Raw genomic sequence first — 19,254 nt, 5'->3', positions numbered from 1 at the left:
CAAACAAAGCATCGTGTTTTTCTACAAAATTATGAAATATTCCAAACGATATTTAAGGTTAAGGGTTTATTCATATTGGTGTTGTTGCTACTTGATCAACTAAGTCAGGTGCAATTGCTTTGTTCTTATTCCCTTTGCTTATATTTGTTAGTCATTAAGTTGATCGCCTTTGCCCCTATTACCATCTTATCTTTACGAACAAAATTATGTTTGCTTCTACCATTAGATACATATGGCCTATTGATCATAAGAATAAAAAGGTGAATTCGACTAATAGATACATTTTTTCGAAAAAGAGAAGTTCATTTGTAATTCAACTCATTTAAAAAAAAAAAAAATCTCATCAACCTTAAATAAATCCTTATTTAATAGTGTAAAGATAAATTCAATCAAATGGGTACCTTTTTGAGAAAAAAAAAAAGAAAAAAACAATTCATTGGGAGCCAATGTTTGTTTGTTTTTATTTTTATTTTTTATTACAAAGTTCAAGACCCAAAGACCCAGCTAGTCAGGGCGAAGCAACTGGCCTCTCAAGGCACCATGTTTTGCCCAAATTCCCAAGGTACATACAATACCCTACAAATCACATATATTAACTAAGCAAGAATTTATGGGTGGCCAATATAAGGGGGCTTGAACTCAAGACCTTCCCCTTTTTGGAGGAATGCCTTGGCCACTACACCCAACACTCATTGGTTATTGAGAGCCAAATTTTGTTCTATATGGATTAAAAGTTTCGGATTGGATTGATTTTTGTGAGTATGATCTCTACGGCGAGGAAATCATCCTCACAAAAAAAATCAATATATTTTGAAACTTCTAACCTCATCAAAAGTGGTTTAGAGATCATCCTCACAAAAAATCAACTCAATCAAAAACTTTTAACTGATATGGGACAAATTTTGGCTTGCAACGTTGGTTGTTAAACGCGATCCTATATATATATGTGTGTGTGTGTGTGTGTCTGTGTGTGTTAAGGTAAACTCAATTTAGTATTGTACATAAGATACTAATTTTGATCAAAATAAATAAATACCAAAATGAGTACTTAGTCATTTTGGTATACAACACGTGAACCTTGGTGACTCAATCAAGGTATCCATACACTCATAACGTAAAAAAATTGTATCGTTACGCTGACAAATACCAAAAGACTCTAAATATGATAGGCCTAAATATCATTAATAAACGTATCTTTTTTAAACTAAGGTGTTCAGGCTTTTTAGAACATCTGAATAATCCTCAAGGCACATAGGGTCCTAAGTCCTAGCCACCCAAGCCTCCCTACACACTAGGTAATTTCTAGGATGAATCCCTGAGGACAACCCCTAAGGGGAGATTCGAACTCAAGACCTCCACTTCTAGAGGTGCGGTATTGACCATCTCACCAACCCTTAAATGGTTAACATAAAATATTAAATTTTATACTAAAATCTATTACTTAAGATGGTGACATGTGGCATTCCAAAGGTTGTTCATATGCTTTTCACAAGTCAACAAGTGTAATTTTTCTGGGTTGTTATTTCGTCCACAGTTCATTGTTTATTTCGCCCATTAGTTCAGAATCTGTGTCTAAAGGATTCTCGAACGTCAGAGAAACAATAAATATCATTGTCTAATCATCTTACCAGAATACCATTAGTCTTTAAATTGTACATCACCCATTTTAGGCGACGAGATTCACTCTTTTTTACTCGATCAAATAGCAAGTTTATGCTCCTCCTGATCTCTGAAAGGTGTTAGGTATGTATTCTTATTTATAATTTTATCCTATTTATAGGTAAATTATATCTACTCCTATTTGTGTAGTTTGAGATTGATTGTTTCGATTGTCTTTGGCTGATCTATTTCAATTAATGTGGCATTGATTATGTCTTTCCCCTTAAATTCTTAGCCAATTTCCTTTGACAACCAACATTTTCTTTACCTTTAAGCATTGTTTAACAATAAAAATTATTATTATTGTGAAATCAATGTAGGACTGTTTACATGAATATTATAAATAAATGGATGATTTGATAAATTTTTTTTTTAGCGAAATATATTTTTATTTTAGTAAACTTCAACAACAAAGACTGATTATTAATGAAGGGAAGATGTTGACCAGAGTCAAACAGGAAGATCCGAAATTTGTTGATTGTTCAACTAAGTTGACCATGAACTCCTTTTCTAACAATTAATTTTAAGGGTACTTTTGGTAATGAAGATGTTAATGGTCCTAAACTTACCATTTTTGACCATATTAGAAGAAGAGTATTAATTAATTAACGCCACAAACATTAAATTATTTATCCAGAAATAAAAATTTATATTAAAAAAAAAAAAAACACGGACGAAAAACCATGAAAAGAACAGGAAAAAGTGGAGACGACCACGTTTCCTACATTTTCTTGACGCGTAAGAAGCCGTTGAGAGCGAAAAGCATCGCTCAAGCCATACGTCTCTTCGTAAATAATAAAGATCCTGTACTCCATGAGTTGAGTAATGTTATCTAACTCCACATCCACGTGGCTCATGTTTTTATTTTTTATTTTATTTCTCATGTGCCTTCCAAGTAGGGTTGTCATGGCATCGGATCATACCACAGATCCGGCCCGCATAACTATAGATCCGGATAAGTGGTTTGGATTTCAACGATGATTTGATCCAATCCGATAATTTGTTTAAAATATATAAATAATATTTATTTTAATGATGTAGATGTGAAATCTATTGGTTAGGAAGAAAGATGTATCCCTAGAATACATAATGGATTTGGATTTCTAAGATAAATCCTATCCTAATCAATGGATTTTTAACTTTACAACGTCGAAATTGTGTGACCTACAAGTTCGCTTTCATGTGTCTACAGATTCCAATAGGGTTGCAACTTGGTCGGATTGGGGTCCAACCTGGTCTTGTGCCCAACTCGAACTCAGGCATGAAATGTTCAACCTAAACCCAACCCAAGTTGAAGTCATATTGGTTGATTTAGTTGAGTTGATTCATTTATCATTAATATTAGATAATTTAGGGTTTATATAAAAACAAGTGATAGATAAAAGAATTTAAAATTTTCAATTATCTTTCTTAAAAAATATAAAAATATTTCAAAATTATAAGCACATTTAAAGAAGAAGGAGATTAATTAAAATAATCATCTTTATTTACTGTTAATCGTAATTTCAACAAAAGAAAAAACGTTTACTGTTATAATATAATCATTGTATAACAATATGAAATTGCACTTAAACAAAATAATAATAATAACAAAGAAATTATTTATTTAATAAAAATAAGCATATTAATTTTGATATGTAGATAAACAAAACATACATATTGAAATATGAATTTTGAGTGTGAAATAAACCAAGATACAAGAAATATTTTTAAATTATTATTATATGAAGTTTAGGTTCGGACAAATCGGATCACATGATACTTATGCCCAAACCCAACCCGATTTGAGTTGGGCATTTTCTTTGTCATTGCTTGAAGTCGAGGTTGAATCTAAACTAACTATGATTAGGCTCATATAAATGCCTAAACCCACAAAATATAAATATAGGAGGGTGAAAAAAAAAAAAGAACCTCTCTTTGCACCCTAAATCTTACTTAAGAGATATTTCTCAAAACGTGCGCAACTTATGTTAAAATTCTGGTTTCAGTACATTATTCATTTCAATTCTCAAAACATGATTTTCCAGTGAATCTGTCACTTTTATAATCAACAAACTCACTGATAAATTACCAACAAGATTACTCAACGATCTCATTGATTATAAAAGTGACAAATTCACCGGTAAACACATGTTTTGAAAATTAAAATGAATAATGTATCCGACTTGAAATTTCGTCATAATCATCAAAAAAATGAAGATTCACCCTTTACTAATTCACTTATTTTCTTTATAAATAATAATTAACTAACTCACCAAAAACAGATACTCAAATTCATTCAACTATTCTATTTTTGAGTTCATTTAGCATACGGTTTTTTCTTTATTTTAAGAATCGTGCTAGAGTGACCTCGGTAGAGACGCATGAGGACACCTTGACATGATTGTGTGTATGTCTATATACGTATTTTACTCGTATCTTGGAGAAAATACATCTACATACATGCATGCGCCACCACGTCAAGAGGTCTCCTACTAAGGTCACTCCAACATTAATCTTGTTTTAAGTTGTGGTGTGTAGTAAGTAAAGATTGGGGTGCCAATAGCAGTCTCTTTATTAAAGCAAAAATCTTTTAAAGAATGGAGAGATTGACCTGATCAAACAACTTTTTGCCGATTTTTGGTGAGCAAATCAGTATCCAATACTCCGGTCAATCCAGTCCTACTCAGTTGAGTCAATAACCGACCAAATCAACTCGGACGATTTCTATCATCCAAAAATCAACTCGGACGACCAAATCATGATAGTATGCCACGTCATGTTAGTTACAGCCCTAACAAACTATCTGTAGTACAGTATTGCACTCTTCTAGATATGGCCTTAACCTGGCTTCAATTAGTTGCAAATCGGCTCAAAATCTCTCTCTCTCTCTCTTCTTTCTCAGAAATTCGCGTTAAAAACCCGGCAAAATCGCAAACGCTAGAGAGAGAAAGAGGAGGAGGTATTAAGAGCCACGAGACTGAAACCGTATTTTTCTACGCATCTTTATGTTTTATACAACCTGATACTCCGTATTCTACTCTTATTCTACTATCTTTCTCTATAAGTGTACGGACGGAGGAATCGTCCTTCTTCTCAGATCATCCAGGTGAGAACCATCACCATTTTCACCTTCTACATTTTTTCTAAGAAATTTTATTTTCTTTCTTCTTCTTTTTCCAGGATTTGGTCCTGTTTGTTTATTGTTTTATTTGGTAGATTTTCTGACTTATAAATTTATTTATTTTTAAATGTGTATTAGCTTTTCTTGGGTGAAACATTTCTCTATTTTTTTTTTTTTTTTGTTTTGTTTTGATCTTTTTGTATTTGTTTTTTTTTTCTTCCTTAAAAAAAATATTTTATTATTATTGCAGGTAAATAAAAATAAAATAAAAAATCTATTTCTATTTTATTCCCTTTTTGCCCTTTTTTTTCTTTTTGGCTACTTTTCTTCAACTCCAAGGTTTCAACATTACATCAATATGTGCTTTTCTTGGTTGCATGAGAGGAGCTACGTTGCTTCCCTCTATCCACTTTTGCTACTCTTATTTAATGACCAATTTGCCCTTACACATATTGTCTGTCCAATTAAATAAACAAGAATTGAACCATCTTTTGGTTTATTGTGTGGTGAAGTTTTGTAGGGTTTTATTTCATTTTCTTTGGAATCAAGAAAAAATGGGGGATGTTCAAACCAATGGGAGCGCTTATCGGATTAAAAAGTGTGTGATCGATCTTCTTTCAATTGGAGAAATGACGGACGATGAGGATTCGTGGGATTTGATGGGAAGAGATCTTCGTCTTAAATCGACATTTCTATATTGTGATTTCAACCAAGTGATATCACATGCACCTGATGATAAGAAGAAGGATCTCACAGACCTTGCAAATCGGTTATTTTACTACATTGAAGAGGTAAATATCCTTTTAATAGAGCGATGAATTATACAAGATTGGGTTATACTGATGAAGGGTATATTAGTAATTTTGACTGTTTGTTTGAAACATCAAACCCATCTGAAATTTCACATTTGGATTTTTCATCTCTAAAAAGGTTGTGGGGCCTACATGATTTGATGAGAATATTTCCACCAATGTATAACTTGGCTCTTGTTCCAAGAGATCACAATGATGGGTGTATTAGTAATTTTAGTCAAAGATTGCCCATGGATCAAATCAGACCCAAAATTCGATCCATTCCAATTTGATAAAATCCAAACTAGATCTAGAATTTGGATTCCCATAAGCATTGGATCCGATTCAGATTTGATATTGGATCAGTTATAGATCAACCACCCTATCACTATCATTTGTATCTTATAGGATCGGTTGCAAACCCAATCCGATTTTTATTGGTTCCAATCCCAACCCAATTCATTGGTTGCCCTAGAAATAGGGATGGCAATCTCAACACGATACTCGAACGACACGAAATTAGTGGGTTTGGGTCAAGTTTAATTGGGTTTATGTCATAATAGTGTTAACCTATCTAACACGATTATTAAATGGTTTTGATTTGGGTTATAGTCGCCAACCTGCCTAATCCGTTTAAACACGTTTAATTATTCTATCATTATTTAAGAATTTTTTAAATTAATCATTTTTTTTTCTAGAATTTCTTTAATTTGGGAAAGAAAAAATACTTTTCTTAACAAGTTATTTATTTATTTTTATAAATTTTTACTCTATTTTTTCATTAAAATCTAGAGGTTTGATTCTTAATATTGGCAAAATAACCCTTGATAAGATTTAAGATTTTACCAAATAAGACTATTATGTCTCATGTAATAATAAAATACACTTTACTTAGTCAATAATAATAGTAGTAAAAATAATAATAATAAATTTTTTGGAAGGTATAATAATAATAATATTGAAAAACGCTTTCCATATTAAGTTAGGAAGAAAATTTTCTGACCTCACCTTATGGCATTCAAAAAACATGATATGATATTGGTTGTAAAGGACAAAATTCTATGAACTTTGAAATTTTTTTTCAAAAGAATATTATTTTTCATCATTTAACTTAGTGTACGGTTGTTTGACTTTATTTTTAGTAATGATATTTTATTTTTTTTGATAAAAATGATACTTATATTTTTTAATAAACATTATAATTTTATTAAATAGGTTATATATGAGTTGAGTTGGGTTGGGTTGGGTTTGGGTTTAAGTTTTTGACACGATTATTAAATGGATTGGGCTTGGGTTTGATAAATTTTCACCCTTATCTCTACACGAACACAACCCGACCCATACCTAGAAATAAGAAAATAATATATTTTTACTCACTTGGGATGATCTTGTGCATAAGTGCCGTACAGAAACTCTAGTGTTACAACTATGGACATTGATCAAGACTGTCAATTGGTGGTCCCTGTAAGACTAGATAAGAAATCGAATGGTTTTATATTTCAAACTAATTACTCCGACTTCTGATTTTTGATGCAGTTGGATCAGGCGGTAAAGATCCGTAGCATTCCTCTGACCCAGAATCGATACAGCGATACAGCTCTTGTTTTAGAAGAAGTGATGGCCATCATGCCTTGATACATCGCAACAATAAATCCAATCCAACGGCTAAAAATAGTGGGTATTTGTGGGCACTTGTGTTTTTCATTTCTTATTAGTGATACACTTACATGTAAATACAAAACTCTTTACTGTTATGGGTATATAATGGTGAACTTGTTTTTTTTAAAACTTATAAGTATTAGATTCCCAATCTAATGCCACGTGGCATATTATTCTGGATCCACTGACACGTTCAGATTTGACTCACCTATTGGTGGTCTAGCTTTTCGGCCCATATTTATTCCAAGTCCAACACGTGGAAATCTCATGTCAACGTTTGGACTTTGGATGTGTGATGAGAAGATATTCTTAGGGATTCCCCCCGGAATGAATCTCTAGGAAACATGTGTTCTTTCCTCCCATCTTAGACAAATCATGTTACATCTTATTGCTTAGGAGTTAGGACTAAGGATGCCTACTGATCAAATTGGACCCAAAATCCGACCCAATATATTCAGATTTAGATCGAGAATTTGTGTTCCAATAAGGATCCAAATTGGTTATGTATTAACCATATGTTTAATCAATAAAATGTGAGAAGGTATGTAGATTATAATGCTCAAGTCAATTTTTTCAGTAAAACAAATTATAAATTTTCCTAATTCAATTGTTCAAGATGAGATTTGAGATGATTCTTTTCCGTTATAATTTGATTTATACTGATCCAATGAATCTTCAAATGTATAAGGAGTCTCGTTTATCAGAAATCTCACATCGACCCACAAGAAAGAATTGATTTCTAAATCAAGATTTGTTTATGGAACAAAAATGTTTCAGAGGTGAAAGGCCATGGAAGATACCATTTGTGATCCATGGATCTCCTACTTTGAACTTTTAAAACATAAAACAAACTGAAACATCTGAATCTGAATAGTGAAAGAGAGGAAGATTAGGGCAAGGGATTTGAGGTTTCATTTGAACCTCTCACTTAATCTACTTGTTTTGGTCTCCATGTCCTCTTAGCCTTCCTACTCTTTTCTTAATAAAGCTTGTACTTTGAGGGAGAAAAAAAAAAAAAGAGAATAAAAATAACGTAAATTTCTGTTTTTGCTTTGAAAAAATCCACATTAATTATTTTTTTAAATTACAAAAATACTCTTAATATCAATTTCTCTTGCTTGGAGCAAATTCACATTAATTTTTTTTTTAATTACAAAAATACCTTTAAATTACATTCCCTTTATATTTTTTACTACTATACTAAGAGAAAAGTAAGCAAAGAATCAATATTCATGTTGAGAGGTGGCAAAATTCTTCAACCAGCTTCCAACCTGATGGCATATACCTCTTCCTTTATTGGGTTTGGAAGCAAAAGAGAGCAATAAAAGAAAAAAAAAGGAAAAGGAAAACCTACAAAGACCAAATAAACTAGTTCAAGATTTTATTATAATTATAATTATTTATTTTTTAAAGAGATTGACAGAAAAAGAAAACTACTACTACTACTTTAGAAAGAGGAGCAAAACAAAAAAAAAATGATTCATCAAGCATATGTTTAAGAAAAACCAATGTTTCCTGTCTCATAAATATATACAGATCTGCAAAAAAAAAATTGACTCATCAAGCATGTGTTAAGAAAAACCGAGGTTTACTGTCTCACAAAGTTTTATACACCCAACTCTAAATCAACAGCCATAGCTTACAAAAAAAGTCTGGTCAGATTCCAAGAATGGTTCTATACAAATTTACTCTTGGTTGGGACCGAACCCGCGTGTTGTGAGGTGTGATATGTGAGTGTACACAAAGGTAGAAAGAGCTCTTACCAGCTTCATAGACATTTGAGGAAGAAATTTTGTGTACTTTACAGAGACCAGATGAACTGGAATTTCCCCTCACCATCTTGGCTCTTGTTTCATATGGATCCCGATAGGAGAACCAAACATCATCGCCTGGTGATTCAACATCATCATGAGATATAAATGATATTAAACATGGCACTTCATTTCTTCCCATCAGCTTTGAAAGCAAAGATTTTAAGGATAATTTTCACACTTTTCTTCTATTGATGGATCTCTTCCCTACTTTGTTTTGCTCTTTTTGAGATTTCACCATTTTGGGGGGGGAAGGTGGGACAAAAGGGCATATGGTTCCCCAGTAAAACGCACGCAACTATGATACCCTTGAAACACCAAGCCCCTTACCTAAATAAAAAAAAAACATGCAACAGAGCTTACCTGAGATTTATTGGGCAGAATGGTATTTGCCAGTTCTTCATCAATTGAAACGGGCAACGGTCTCATATGGCTCATTATTCCAGGCATCTCTCTCATACTGCAGAAATTGAAGAAATATCATTTTTATAAAACCAACTTGTAAGCCCCGTAGGACCCAATTTTGAGCCGTAAATTTTCACAATTTGTCATTAACGAAATGAAGATGTGAAAAACATCACATACTTGTTTAATATGACTGTAATATTGTTCCTTGTGCGACAGAGGAGATTGATATTATCCTGTAACTGAATGAAAAAGAAAAAGAAGATGAAAAAGTTGGTCCACAATTGCAAATTGAGCCTGCACCAAGTGATATTTACTATTATCATCCCTATCATTGCACAATAAATAGCTTATCATTTTTTCAATCTACTTCATAGTGCACGTGGGAAGGATAGAGCAATACAAAATACAAATCGATGTTGGATAAAACTAATTTTGATGAGAACTACCTTATCCCCTTTAGAAAGGTAATAGGACTTCCATAAGGCTAATCTCTAGAAAACGTAAGTGCGCTCCAACGAATGTAGGAAAGCTATTGACAGCAAGAACCAAGACCCATGAGAGAACCTCAATGTTTTATACAAATTTGAACCAAGAATTTCACTTTCACCCAATTGCCGGTCAACATGACATTGTCCGGAAAAAACATAGGAAACCCTTTGGAAAGTATAGTTGTACCAAGGAAGCATCAGCAAATAACAAAGTATCACATGCAAAATTTAGATGAGATATCTTTGGACCATTCATTCCAAAATCTTCCAGATTTCATATAGATAATAGTCTAGAAATCAACTTTTTTTTAACAAGGATACAACTCTAGAATGAAGAAAGAAGATTACCCTGCTTAAGGCCCCTACAACTTTTCAAGTATCCTAAAAGGGACCCAATAAGCTTAACACACAAAAAAAGAGGACATAGACTTCATAATCCATCTCATCCCTTTCATCACAAAACCCATTCCCCCTAATAAATAATCTAGAAACCCCCAACTCACATGATCATATGCTTTCTTTATATCAATTTTACGAAATAATCTACGACTTTCCTGGCAACTACTAAAGTCAATACATTCCTTGGAAACCTAAACTCCATCCCACATTTGTCTTACTATAAAAAGGTGCTTCGTCCAAATGAGATGACCAAATGCACTGCTAGCATCCTGAAGCCGTAGTTTCTTGGTGTTAAGAGAGACAAAAAGATACTTGAACAATAATCCAAATAGGCATCATAGTGCAACTCAAGCACCAGTATCAAAAAGTCAATACCAATCACATTATATTTCACCAAAAAAAAAAACCCCTCCGATATCATATCTCCTTTCATACATCTTCAAAACGATACTTCCACCTCCTTGATTGATCATTCCAACCAACTTGTTTGTCCAAATAGATATTATGAATCAGAAGCATCTATTCAAGGAACAAAATATAGTTTTTTGTAGAAGCCCACCACCTTCTCCCTAACACTATCCTCCCCCTTCCACAAGTCTTTCCTTAATCATGAGCTGAAGATGTAGTTAGCTCTCCTACACAATATATCGGGAAAATATAGACTGAAGTTTCCCCTTCATTAAGCCATTTAACCCTCAATATTTTGCTTACAACTATTTCCTCCCATTTTGCTAGTTTTTGGAACTCCACCTTGATATTCGTTCGTCTGTTCCTAGCAACCAAACCTCCACCTCCTCCTTCCTACCAATTAGGGCTCTCTCTTCTATGAAGACATTTTGTTCAACATTAGAACTTTATGATGATCCACAAGTGCCATAATAATTGGGTAACAATGTTGTTTAGGAGAATATTTTTACATAAGTTTATATTTTATTTTTACTAATTTACTGGTGTTTGTCTTTAACTTGTTTCATTTGTTTGGATATTTTATTCTAAAATTAAACTAAAAGGCTTGGTTTAGTTACTGCAAGGATAAACATAATATAACAAATAACAATCAAAATCAGTAATATATGTGTGTGGATTAGGTCACTGAGACAATGCCTAGACGACAGCCAAGCCAAGTAGCTAGGCTTGCTTGGACGTCTTGACAGCCATGCTTGTGGCAGGAATACGTCTCAAAAGAATAAAATCTCATTCCAGAGATTTTAAAACGGTGAATACTATAAATGAGTATCATAGATCAGAGAAACATATCTTACAAAACTGCATCCTTTCTTCTATTTTATCTTATTCTTTTTTCTTTCTTTTTTAAATTTCTTACAGATACAATATGCATCAACATATTATAAAGAATCAAGTGTTAAAGGATATCCAAGGAAAAATGAGCTCCGAGCTATTTACCTTAAATGTTGCAAGGTTTGATGCAACTTGTCTAAAAATTTGAGCATTCTCATCCAAAAGATGCTTAGTTGTGCAGTCTACTAGGACTAGCCAAAGAAACAAGTTGATCAGCATAAGCCCAATAAACAATTAAAAATAAAAAATACAACTAACAAGATATTTTACCAGCCTACATGATTAACTCTATTCTACCTCAAAGGACTCAAATGGAACCACACAGTAATCTAAGTAAACAGAATTATAGAAGTACTCTCAATAATTTTTTTGTAGTTCATTGAGTATGTTTATGTATCAAATGTCGCTTTTAAAATCCCCATCTTAGTTGCTAATCAATTTTAACAACTACAAAGGGATTTTTTATGTGTCAATTGAAGGTCAATGTAGACGTTTCAATTGGTTAACCTTGTTGTAATTGGCATGTAAACATAAGAAAATATGGAGGTCTAGAGGAAAGAAAAATGAAGGCGATGAGCAACCTGTTTCCTAATAATTGGCTCGGGAGATTCAGCAAAGAGAAAGGGACTTCTCGGCATTAAGTTATTACTGATACCTTTGGTCGTAAACATAGGGACATGGATAGCCATTAATGGAAGAATTTCTGCCTTAAAGTCAGGGAGCAGAGATAGAATACTGTTTTTGGAGGATAAACACTGTTGTATTGGTCAAGTTTCTGACCTATGCCCTATGCTATGCTAACCGGTGCCAATAAAAAATGTTCCGGCTAAGATTGGAAGTCCTGTATTTTACGTATCCATATGATTGAGTCTTTGTGCTCCCAAAATAGTGTAAAAAGAATTTCTTCCAATCATTGTTATTTGACTCGACCAATAGAATAAAAGGCTAAAAAATGGATGGAAATATATTGCGCCCAATAGGATTTGAACCTATACCAAAGGTTGAGAAGACCTCTGTCCTATCCATTAGACAATGGACGCTTTCATTCCAATTCTGTTCTTTCGCATTTTTTTCCTTTTCTATCTCTATCTCCTGTTCGGAAAAAAAAGAGGATACTTTGCCAAGGATAATCTGCTCTGGGAATTGATTTATGTCTAGCAATGAAAACCTCCTTGCAAAATTTTCATTTTTAGATATCTCCCTTGCTGACAATGGACCTTCTCTTATACCAGTCTTCTTTAACAAATCTTATATTAAAAAAAAAAATACAAATAAAAAAGTTATTTTTATCCTTGAATATGCCCAATGATCAAGTCATAAAGGAAGTAGTGTCAATCCTTTAAAATATCGAGTCAAATTTGAAGTCATTAAAGGTCATCGAAGTTGTAAAGCTATTCTTGGCATTTGTCAGGGTGGCATGATATGACATTTGTTTTGAGCTGCACAAACATAATAGAATTTTAAGATTTTGTATAGACTTCATAACATAAGCCTCCTATTACCCAAATTTCCATCTTGGACTCAAAAGTTTAAAATGAAAAGAAGTTCCTTATTAAAACATGAAAAGGCCCAACAGGCAAACCAAAGAATAATCAACATATCAATACAATAATTGTTGAAAGGAGGGACTACAAAATTGTTATGGTAAAGTTATAATTAAAAAAAAAAACATGATTCATATTAGTAAGAAAATGTATGACTAACCGACCTTCGTGTGATATTCGATCATTGTGGTCCATATGGTGCATCATAAGAGAATATGCGGCCAAGTTTGGCGGTGGAACTGAAGGTGTATTTCCTTTAGAGGAAGACTCTGCCAACATTTCCTGAAGAAGCATAATCTTTAAAATCCCAGTTCATCAATTAACATTAGATCATAAGAACGTTTGTGATTACCAACTGAAAAGAGAAACCTCTAATTGATGAACAAAAGAAAAATGTTGACAAATGCTTTCCTTCAATTGTATCTTTGACCATTCTTGTCAACAATGATTGGTTAGTAATTTGATTTCGTTCAGTGGGCCGGATATTGGGATGAGGCTTCAAATGATATTGGGATGCCGATGTCCAGATTCCAAGCCAAACTCGGAGTGGAAAAACAGAAGACACAAAGAATCCCACTAGATACTAGGACAAATTAAGCAATGTAAATGAAAGATATAATATGAACTTGTCAGTGTGTGAGCAAGTTGCAAAAATAAGCAAAAACCATCTTCCTTAATATTTTAAGAGGAAATAAAGCATTACATATTTATGAAAATCATATATAGACTTATTCCACAAGCTTGTAATTCTAACCACCACTTTGTTAACTGAAACCACAAAACGTGTCCTAAAAAATTCAAATGGCATATGAAAACATTCTTACAATGACTTTGAGGAGATTTCACTTCTATGTAGTTGACTGTCTTTGCCTTGTTAACCTTGGAAACCTCAGATGAGTTGGGTACGACTCAGTCTGCTCATCTTCAGTATTACCTAGACTCTTCACTTGGGAATGTGGACTCTTTGAGTTTAGCATGCAGCCCAAGTATGATGGGCTCAACCCAACATCAGGCTAGGCTTGTGCTGGACCTTTTTTTACATTGGGTTCGGGTTGAGACCTTGGGCTATCAGTCCTACCTCTAGTATGTGCTACAATTTCTTTCCCTTTGTAACTAACTAATTTTCCCAAACAAGAATTTAGTACACTTTGAAATTACTCACCTAGGAACCATAACAAACTCTGGAAAGAACTAGTTTACGCACAAAGAACAATGGTGTTTGACCATTTGATCAAAAACCTTAGCTTCTTGACGACGTCTTTATGTTGATCCTGTTAAACAGAAATTTTAAACACTACTAGAAGATTCTTCAAACTTCCACATATTAAAAAAAATCAGCCTACCGCAATGGTAATATATTGAAATTATTTTGAAAACAGACTTATTTTCTAAAATCAATCAAGCCGTCACCTTCTTTTCCCTATTCTTAAATTTAAGAGAAGTTTTGCATAATGTGTTTACATCAAGGAGATTCCTTGAATACCATAAAATAGGAACAAACTAATGAAGAAATCTTATGGACACTAACAAGTCACGGTGACTGCACTAGCAAACTGGCAAAAGATTGAATTACTTTTTCTCCCATATGGTTAGGAGTGCAAACTATATCTTTTGAGCAGAAGCAGCAGAGATACATGGAATCTAGTCCCTTATCCCTAAGATATCTTTTATCAGTACAACTAAGTGCAAGATGAATAAATGTTCAATCCCATAGAAAGGATCTGTATCTTATCGGCAAAACTTGTTGATTTTTTTTATGCTATAGCAACAAATGCTTATTTGATAGGACCATCAACAAGGAAACATAAAAATAAATAATTTTTTTTGTTGTTGATAACAAATAAATAAATTATAAGGTATGCATAAAGTACCTTCCTATCTTTCATCTTCCCTCCCACATAATGTTCTTGTTTCCTTCGTTTTCCATTCTCCTTCTGTGAACAATTTTATATCCAACGAAATATCAGAACATTGAAAAGATTGTAACCAACTTGGATTTTCATGTTTACATGGTTGAGATCATATGTTTTTCCACGAGTCACCGGAATATATATATAAAGCACTCACCATGTAAAAGAAAAAAAGGAAGAAAAAAAAAAGGAGCACTTAGCTAAGTGGTAAGACCTTGTGGAGGTTGTTCCCAAGGTCTTAGGTTCAAACCCATTGAACCCCTTCTTATACTAAATGATAATTGTTAACCACTAACCCCACCAAGCAACAAATAAAAAAATTGTAAAAGAAAAAATAAATAAGTGTAATGATTTTCTAACGCCCCCCCTCTGATACACACTCCCATCACAGAATCGATAATTTGCATCGGGATACGCATAACCATAAATCTTTTTCTTGGGTATCCCAAGGCAAATGATCTAAGGTTCTGTGATGGGGGTGTGTCAGAGGGGGGCGTCATATTATCAAGACTAAAAAATAAAGCACTCACCATCATCCACCGACATCTAAGAGCAACATCACGTACAGTCTTGTCACCCAAAATAGCTGCAATCTTGATGTACTTCATAATATTTGGTTCACTACCATAACTGAGAATTTAATATAAGACAATCAACATATGCAATACTAACCTCAAAATAGAGAGACCAAATCAGACGTAGTGTTATTAAGAAATCAATCATACTTGTCCAATAGAAACAAACATAATATTTAGACATGAAATATGTTCCAAGTACTTATTAGTAGTTTCAAGCAATTCCTCATACATGGCAACATAAATAATTAAATGAAAGAAAATTGCCTACTTGACAAGGCCTTCCTCCAGTTTGGACTGTTCTTCAACGGACCACTCGACAGCGAACCCCGTATCATGCTTGAGCCCCGGAACCGAATCAAGAAGATGACCACCAACAGAATTTCCAGGGTAAGTCATCCCATAATTGTTGTTTATCATGCTGGAATTACCAGCTAAGATCATCCCCGGCGTACTATTACCATTTACGAGGACAAAATTCCCTTGCGGTATAATCCCAGATGTGCTGTTTATTGCGTTGGATTGAAATGAAATTGCATGTCGATTCAAAGCAGAAGCCAGAATTGGATCATGGTGAAAGCTCATGTTGGAGTCAGCTTCCATTTTCCAATGTACAATTCCCCAAATTCCTACCACATCATCGTGATACCAGAGTTCTAAGACACAAAATTTTGCACCATTAGCGAAAGCGAAACGTTAATTGTTCTCAGCTCGGTAACTATCAGATTAATTCCACTATCAGAAACCATCCCAAACCCTAGAACTGATCCAAAATTCTAAAATTACTGTCAACTACTCCAAAGGATTCTTTACTTCAAAGCGGACCAAATCTCAATCACAATTCACAAGTACCTTAATTTGAAGCCAAACCCCTAAATATTATCCTCAAAATTACAGACTTGGCGCCAAAGATAGAAAACCTGGTTCCTCAAGCGCTCAAACTAAACCCCAAAATTCAACAACTCCAGAAACCGCAACTAAATTCCAAAACAAACCCAGTAAAATCCTAATTCATACTCAAAAACCCCAAAGTTCAAACCTTGAAATCTCCTAAAAAACACTCAAAATTTTCACTCTTTTACACCAAAGTAGACTCCAAATGCGAGAATCCAGAATTCAAAGAGAGCGGAAGAAATAAATGGCGGTGGAAGGTGAAAAGCCGTACCTTTCTGCGCAACATTTCGGCAAAGAAAGCTGAAACCTAGTTGGATCGACTTTTCTCTCTCTGTCTTTCTCTCTCTACTTTACTTTACTGGAAAAGCTAGTCTCGTCCAATGGAGAGGGAAATTGAGAATGAAAAAAGGTTCCAATAGATTTAAATAATTGGAAAGAGAGAAAGAAAGATGTTGAGTGCAACAGTGCGAATCCCCAAAAGCATTTGATGCCAAATGCCAATTATTGCGAGACAAACAATTCTCTCTCTCTCGCTCTCTCTCTTATGGCTTCTGCAACTGATTTCTTTGTTACTGCTTTTGATATTTGAAGTAAAATGTAGAAATTTAAAGTGGATTGGACACTACTAGACGACAACCACCCTTTGGATATTGGTGAGTTATGTCCCTGGTATTTTTCGAATTGATGGAATGCTCCCTTGACTTCAGTCTTTTCTGAGAGACTGTCCTAAAATAGCGTCAACACCTACCTTTCCAACGTCAAGCTAAAAACTTTCTTGATTTTTTTTTCCTCCACCATATTTAGGGAAGCAAATGGACTGGTTTGATGTGTGACAATAGCCAAGCCCCGAGCTCAAACTGTGATGCCATCCATACAATGAGCCTCGGGTCAAGTCAAGTTGCGGTCTCGATGCCAATATTCAGATTAGTTCTTACTAGGGGTGTAAGTTGGTTCGGTTTAAGGTCACATTTGAATCGAACCGACATAAGTTGGTTGCACTAAATAAGAATCGTAACTGAATCAAATTCCATTGGAACCATACCAACTCAAGTCAAACTAAAGTCGATTTGGTTCGGTTCAGTTCAATTATGTGGGTTGCCAGAATTCTATAAATTATAAGTAGTATTTTTTTAATTAATAAATAAATATATGATAAATATAATATTTCATTCAATAAATCACTAATCTATCCATAAAAAAATCAATAGTTTATCCATAAATGATCATTATTCTATATCCTAACTCCTAAAATAATGCATAATAATCATTACACACACACACACACACACACACACACACACACACACACACACACACACACACACACATATATATATATATATAGATATATACAACTTTGATCCAATAATTGAATCAAATTGATCGATTCTTCATTTTCGTAATCTAAAATCGAACTACAACTTGTTCCAAACCACCCCAAATCTATCTGTTTGATTTGGCTCTTGGTTTGAATCAAACCAAGTTACACCCCTTAGGTCTTACAAGCTAGTTGATCGGGCGGAAGCATTAAGAATTAAGAAATAAAATTCATAAAAGGAGTAGGGTGCGAAGGGAGGTCAGGTGCAAGGGGTGAGTCTATTGCGAGTTGGGCTTAAACTTCGTTTGGACCATAAATGATTTGGCTTCGAATTCAAGTCAAACCAGCTCAGATCAAATTTGCATCCCTACTCATATTCCATCATCTCCAATGCTCCAACCATTAAAATAAAAACAAAAACTTTATCTTCAAACTAAAGATTCTATGTTCTTCAACTTTCAAATCATAAGAAAATTACAAGATTTTGGAAAAGTTGAAAAAATAATTATATCTTCGATGATGTGGGGCATTTTAGTCATTTTGTTAAGTCTGTAGTAGAAGATCAAAGTCAAGTGGTATGTTATCAATTTGAGAACTCGTTGGGGGTATCTCAAAATTCACTAAAACCAACGAGATAAATTTGAATTGAAGAAAGTGGCTTTGTCCATATTAACTGTAACTCTTACCGACAAGCTATTAAACAGTTACCAGGTCCGGATTTAACTAAAATAAAACATATTTATTACTCCCATCTTTTAGACCCATGGTTTTAAAACCCGGTAACCCACCAATGCCAAGTCGAATCGTCCGATTCGAATCATTTCAAATGAGTCAAACCCTTTAATCAGTTTAGAACTATTTATTAATACATTTATATTTCAATAATTGTAATTTATTTTTACTATAAGGTGGATTAGTAGATGCCCAATGACAAAAAAAATTAGTTTATGTAGGCAATAGATAATTAAATAAAAATAAAAAAATTATATCAGAGAATGCAGAACTCAGTTGACTCGGATGAATTTTCAAAGACTCGATTGATATTTTCAAAATATTAAAATGAACCATCTCAAATCTTAGATGAGTCAGTGTAATAGACGATTTACACTAGCCATCTCACCTGGTTGCCTTTGAAATTGAGATGACTTGCTTTAGTCATCTTGTTCGTGTACGAGTTTTGAAACTTGTGTTTAAACTAGGGGTGCAACTTGGTTCAGGTTGCTTTGGGTTAGAGCAAAATCAGAACCAAACCGACTAAGGTCAATTCCATTATATGGGACCAGAACTGAACCGATTTGGTCTAAAATCGAACCAACCCAAACCGACCTTAATTTGGTTTGGTTCGGTTAAGTTCCATGAGTTGTAAAAAAAAATATTACACAATTTTATCAATAAA

At 33.7% G+C, this 19,254-nt stretch overlaps 2 protein-coding genes across 4 annotated transcripts; one reads left to right on the top strand and one right to left on the bottom strand.

Moving 5' to 3' along the window:
* Positions 1-1,554: 1,554 nt before the first annotated feature.
* LOC147397912 (photosynthetic NDH subunit of lumenal location 3, chloroplastic-like) lies at positions 1,555-7,307 on the top strand. 2 transcript variants are annotated; one of them, XM_086446989.1, is made up of 3 exons: positions 1,555-1,743; positions 5,275-5,553; positions 7,090-7,307. In XM_086446989.1, exons 2-3 carry the CDS (start codon positions 5,317-5,319, stop codon positions 7,186-7,188), a joined length of 336 nt encoding a protein of 111 aa, XP_086303115.1. In that variant the 5' UTR covers positions 1,555-1,743; positions 5,275-5,316; the 3' UTR covers positions 7,189-7,307. The 2 variants fall into 2 exon arrangements, with proteins under 2 accessions (XP_086303115.1, XP_086303114.1); XM_086446988.1 differs by lacking the exon at positions 1,555-1,743 and adding an exon at positions 4,399-4,747.
* A 1,364-nt stretch (positions 7,308-8,671) lies between these two features.
* LOC147397911 (uncharacterized) lies at positions 8,672-17,109 on the bottom strand. Of its 2 annotated transcripts, XM_086446987.1 has the most exons (9): positions 16,812-17,109; positions 15,918-16,302; positions 15,602-15,701; positions 15,033-15,095; positions 13,326-13,443; positions 11,723-11,808; positions 9,609-9,670; positions 9,387-9,483; positions 8,672-9,101 (listed from the first exon to the last, which is right to left on the bottom strand). In XM_086446987.1, exons 2-9 carry the CDS (start codon positions 16,247-16,249, stop codon positions 9,045-9,047), a joined length of 915 nt encoding a protein of 304 aa, XP_086303113.1. In that variant the 5' UTR covers positions 16,250-16,302; positions 16,812-17,109; the 3' UTR covers positions 8,672-9,044. The 2 variants fall into 2 exon arrangements, with proteins under 2 accessions (XP_086303113.1, XP_086303112.1); XM_086446986.1 differs by having other exon boundaries at positions 15,918-17,109.
* Positions 17,110-19,254: the final 2,145 nt, after the last annotated feature.

This window comes from Akebia trifoliata, chromosome 7 (genome assembly GCF_017979445.1).
Source record: "Akebia trifoliata isolate Shusen 1 chromosome 7, ASM1797944v1, whole genome shotgun sequence".
Taxonomy (NCBI): domain Eukaryota; kingdom Viridiplantae; phylum Streptophyta; class Magnoliopsida; order Ranunculales; family Lardizabalaceae; genus Akebia; species Akebia trifoliata.
The sequence above is the reverse complement of the archived record's forward strand: the minus strand, read 5'-3'. Positions and strand labels throughout refer to the sequence as shown.

Bases quoted from the DNA above. Each gene is read 5' to 3' on its own strand.
- LOC147397912 (XM_086446989.1), top strand. From the start codon at position 5,317: ATGGGGGATGTTCAAACCAATGGGAGCGCTTATCGGATTAAAAAGTGT. The intron at 5,554-7,089 runs GTAAATATCCTT...TTTTTGATGCAG, and splicing joins TATTTTACTACATTGAAGAG to TTGGATCAGGCGGTAAAGAT.
- LOC147397911 (XM_086446986.1), bottom strand. From the start codon at position 16,249: ATGGAAGCTGACTCCAACATGAGCTTTCACCATGATCCAATTCTGGCT. The intron at 13,444-15,032 runs GTACTTTATGCA...ATGCTTCTTCAG, and splicing joins GGAAGATGAAAGATAGGAAG to GAAATGTTGGCAGAGTCTTC. The intron at 9,671-11,722 runs GTAAATAGCTCG...TTTTTCATTCAG, and splicing joins CAAACCTTGCAACATTTAAG to TTACAGGATAATATCAATCT.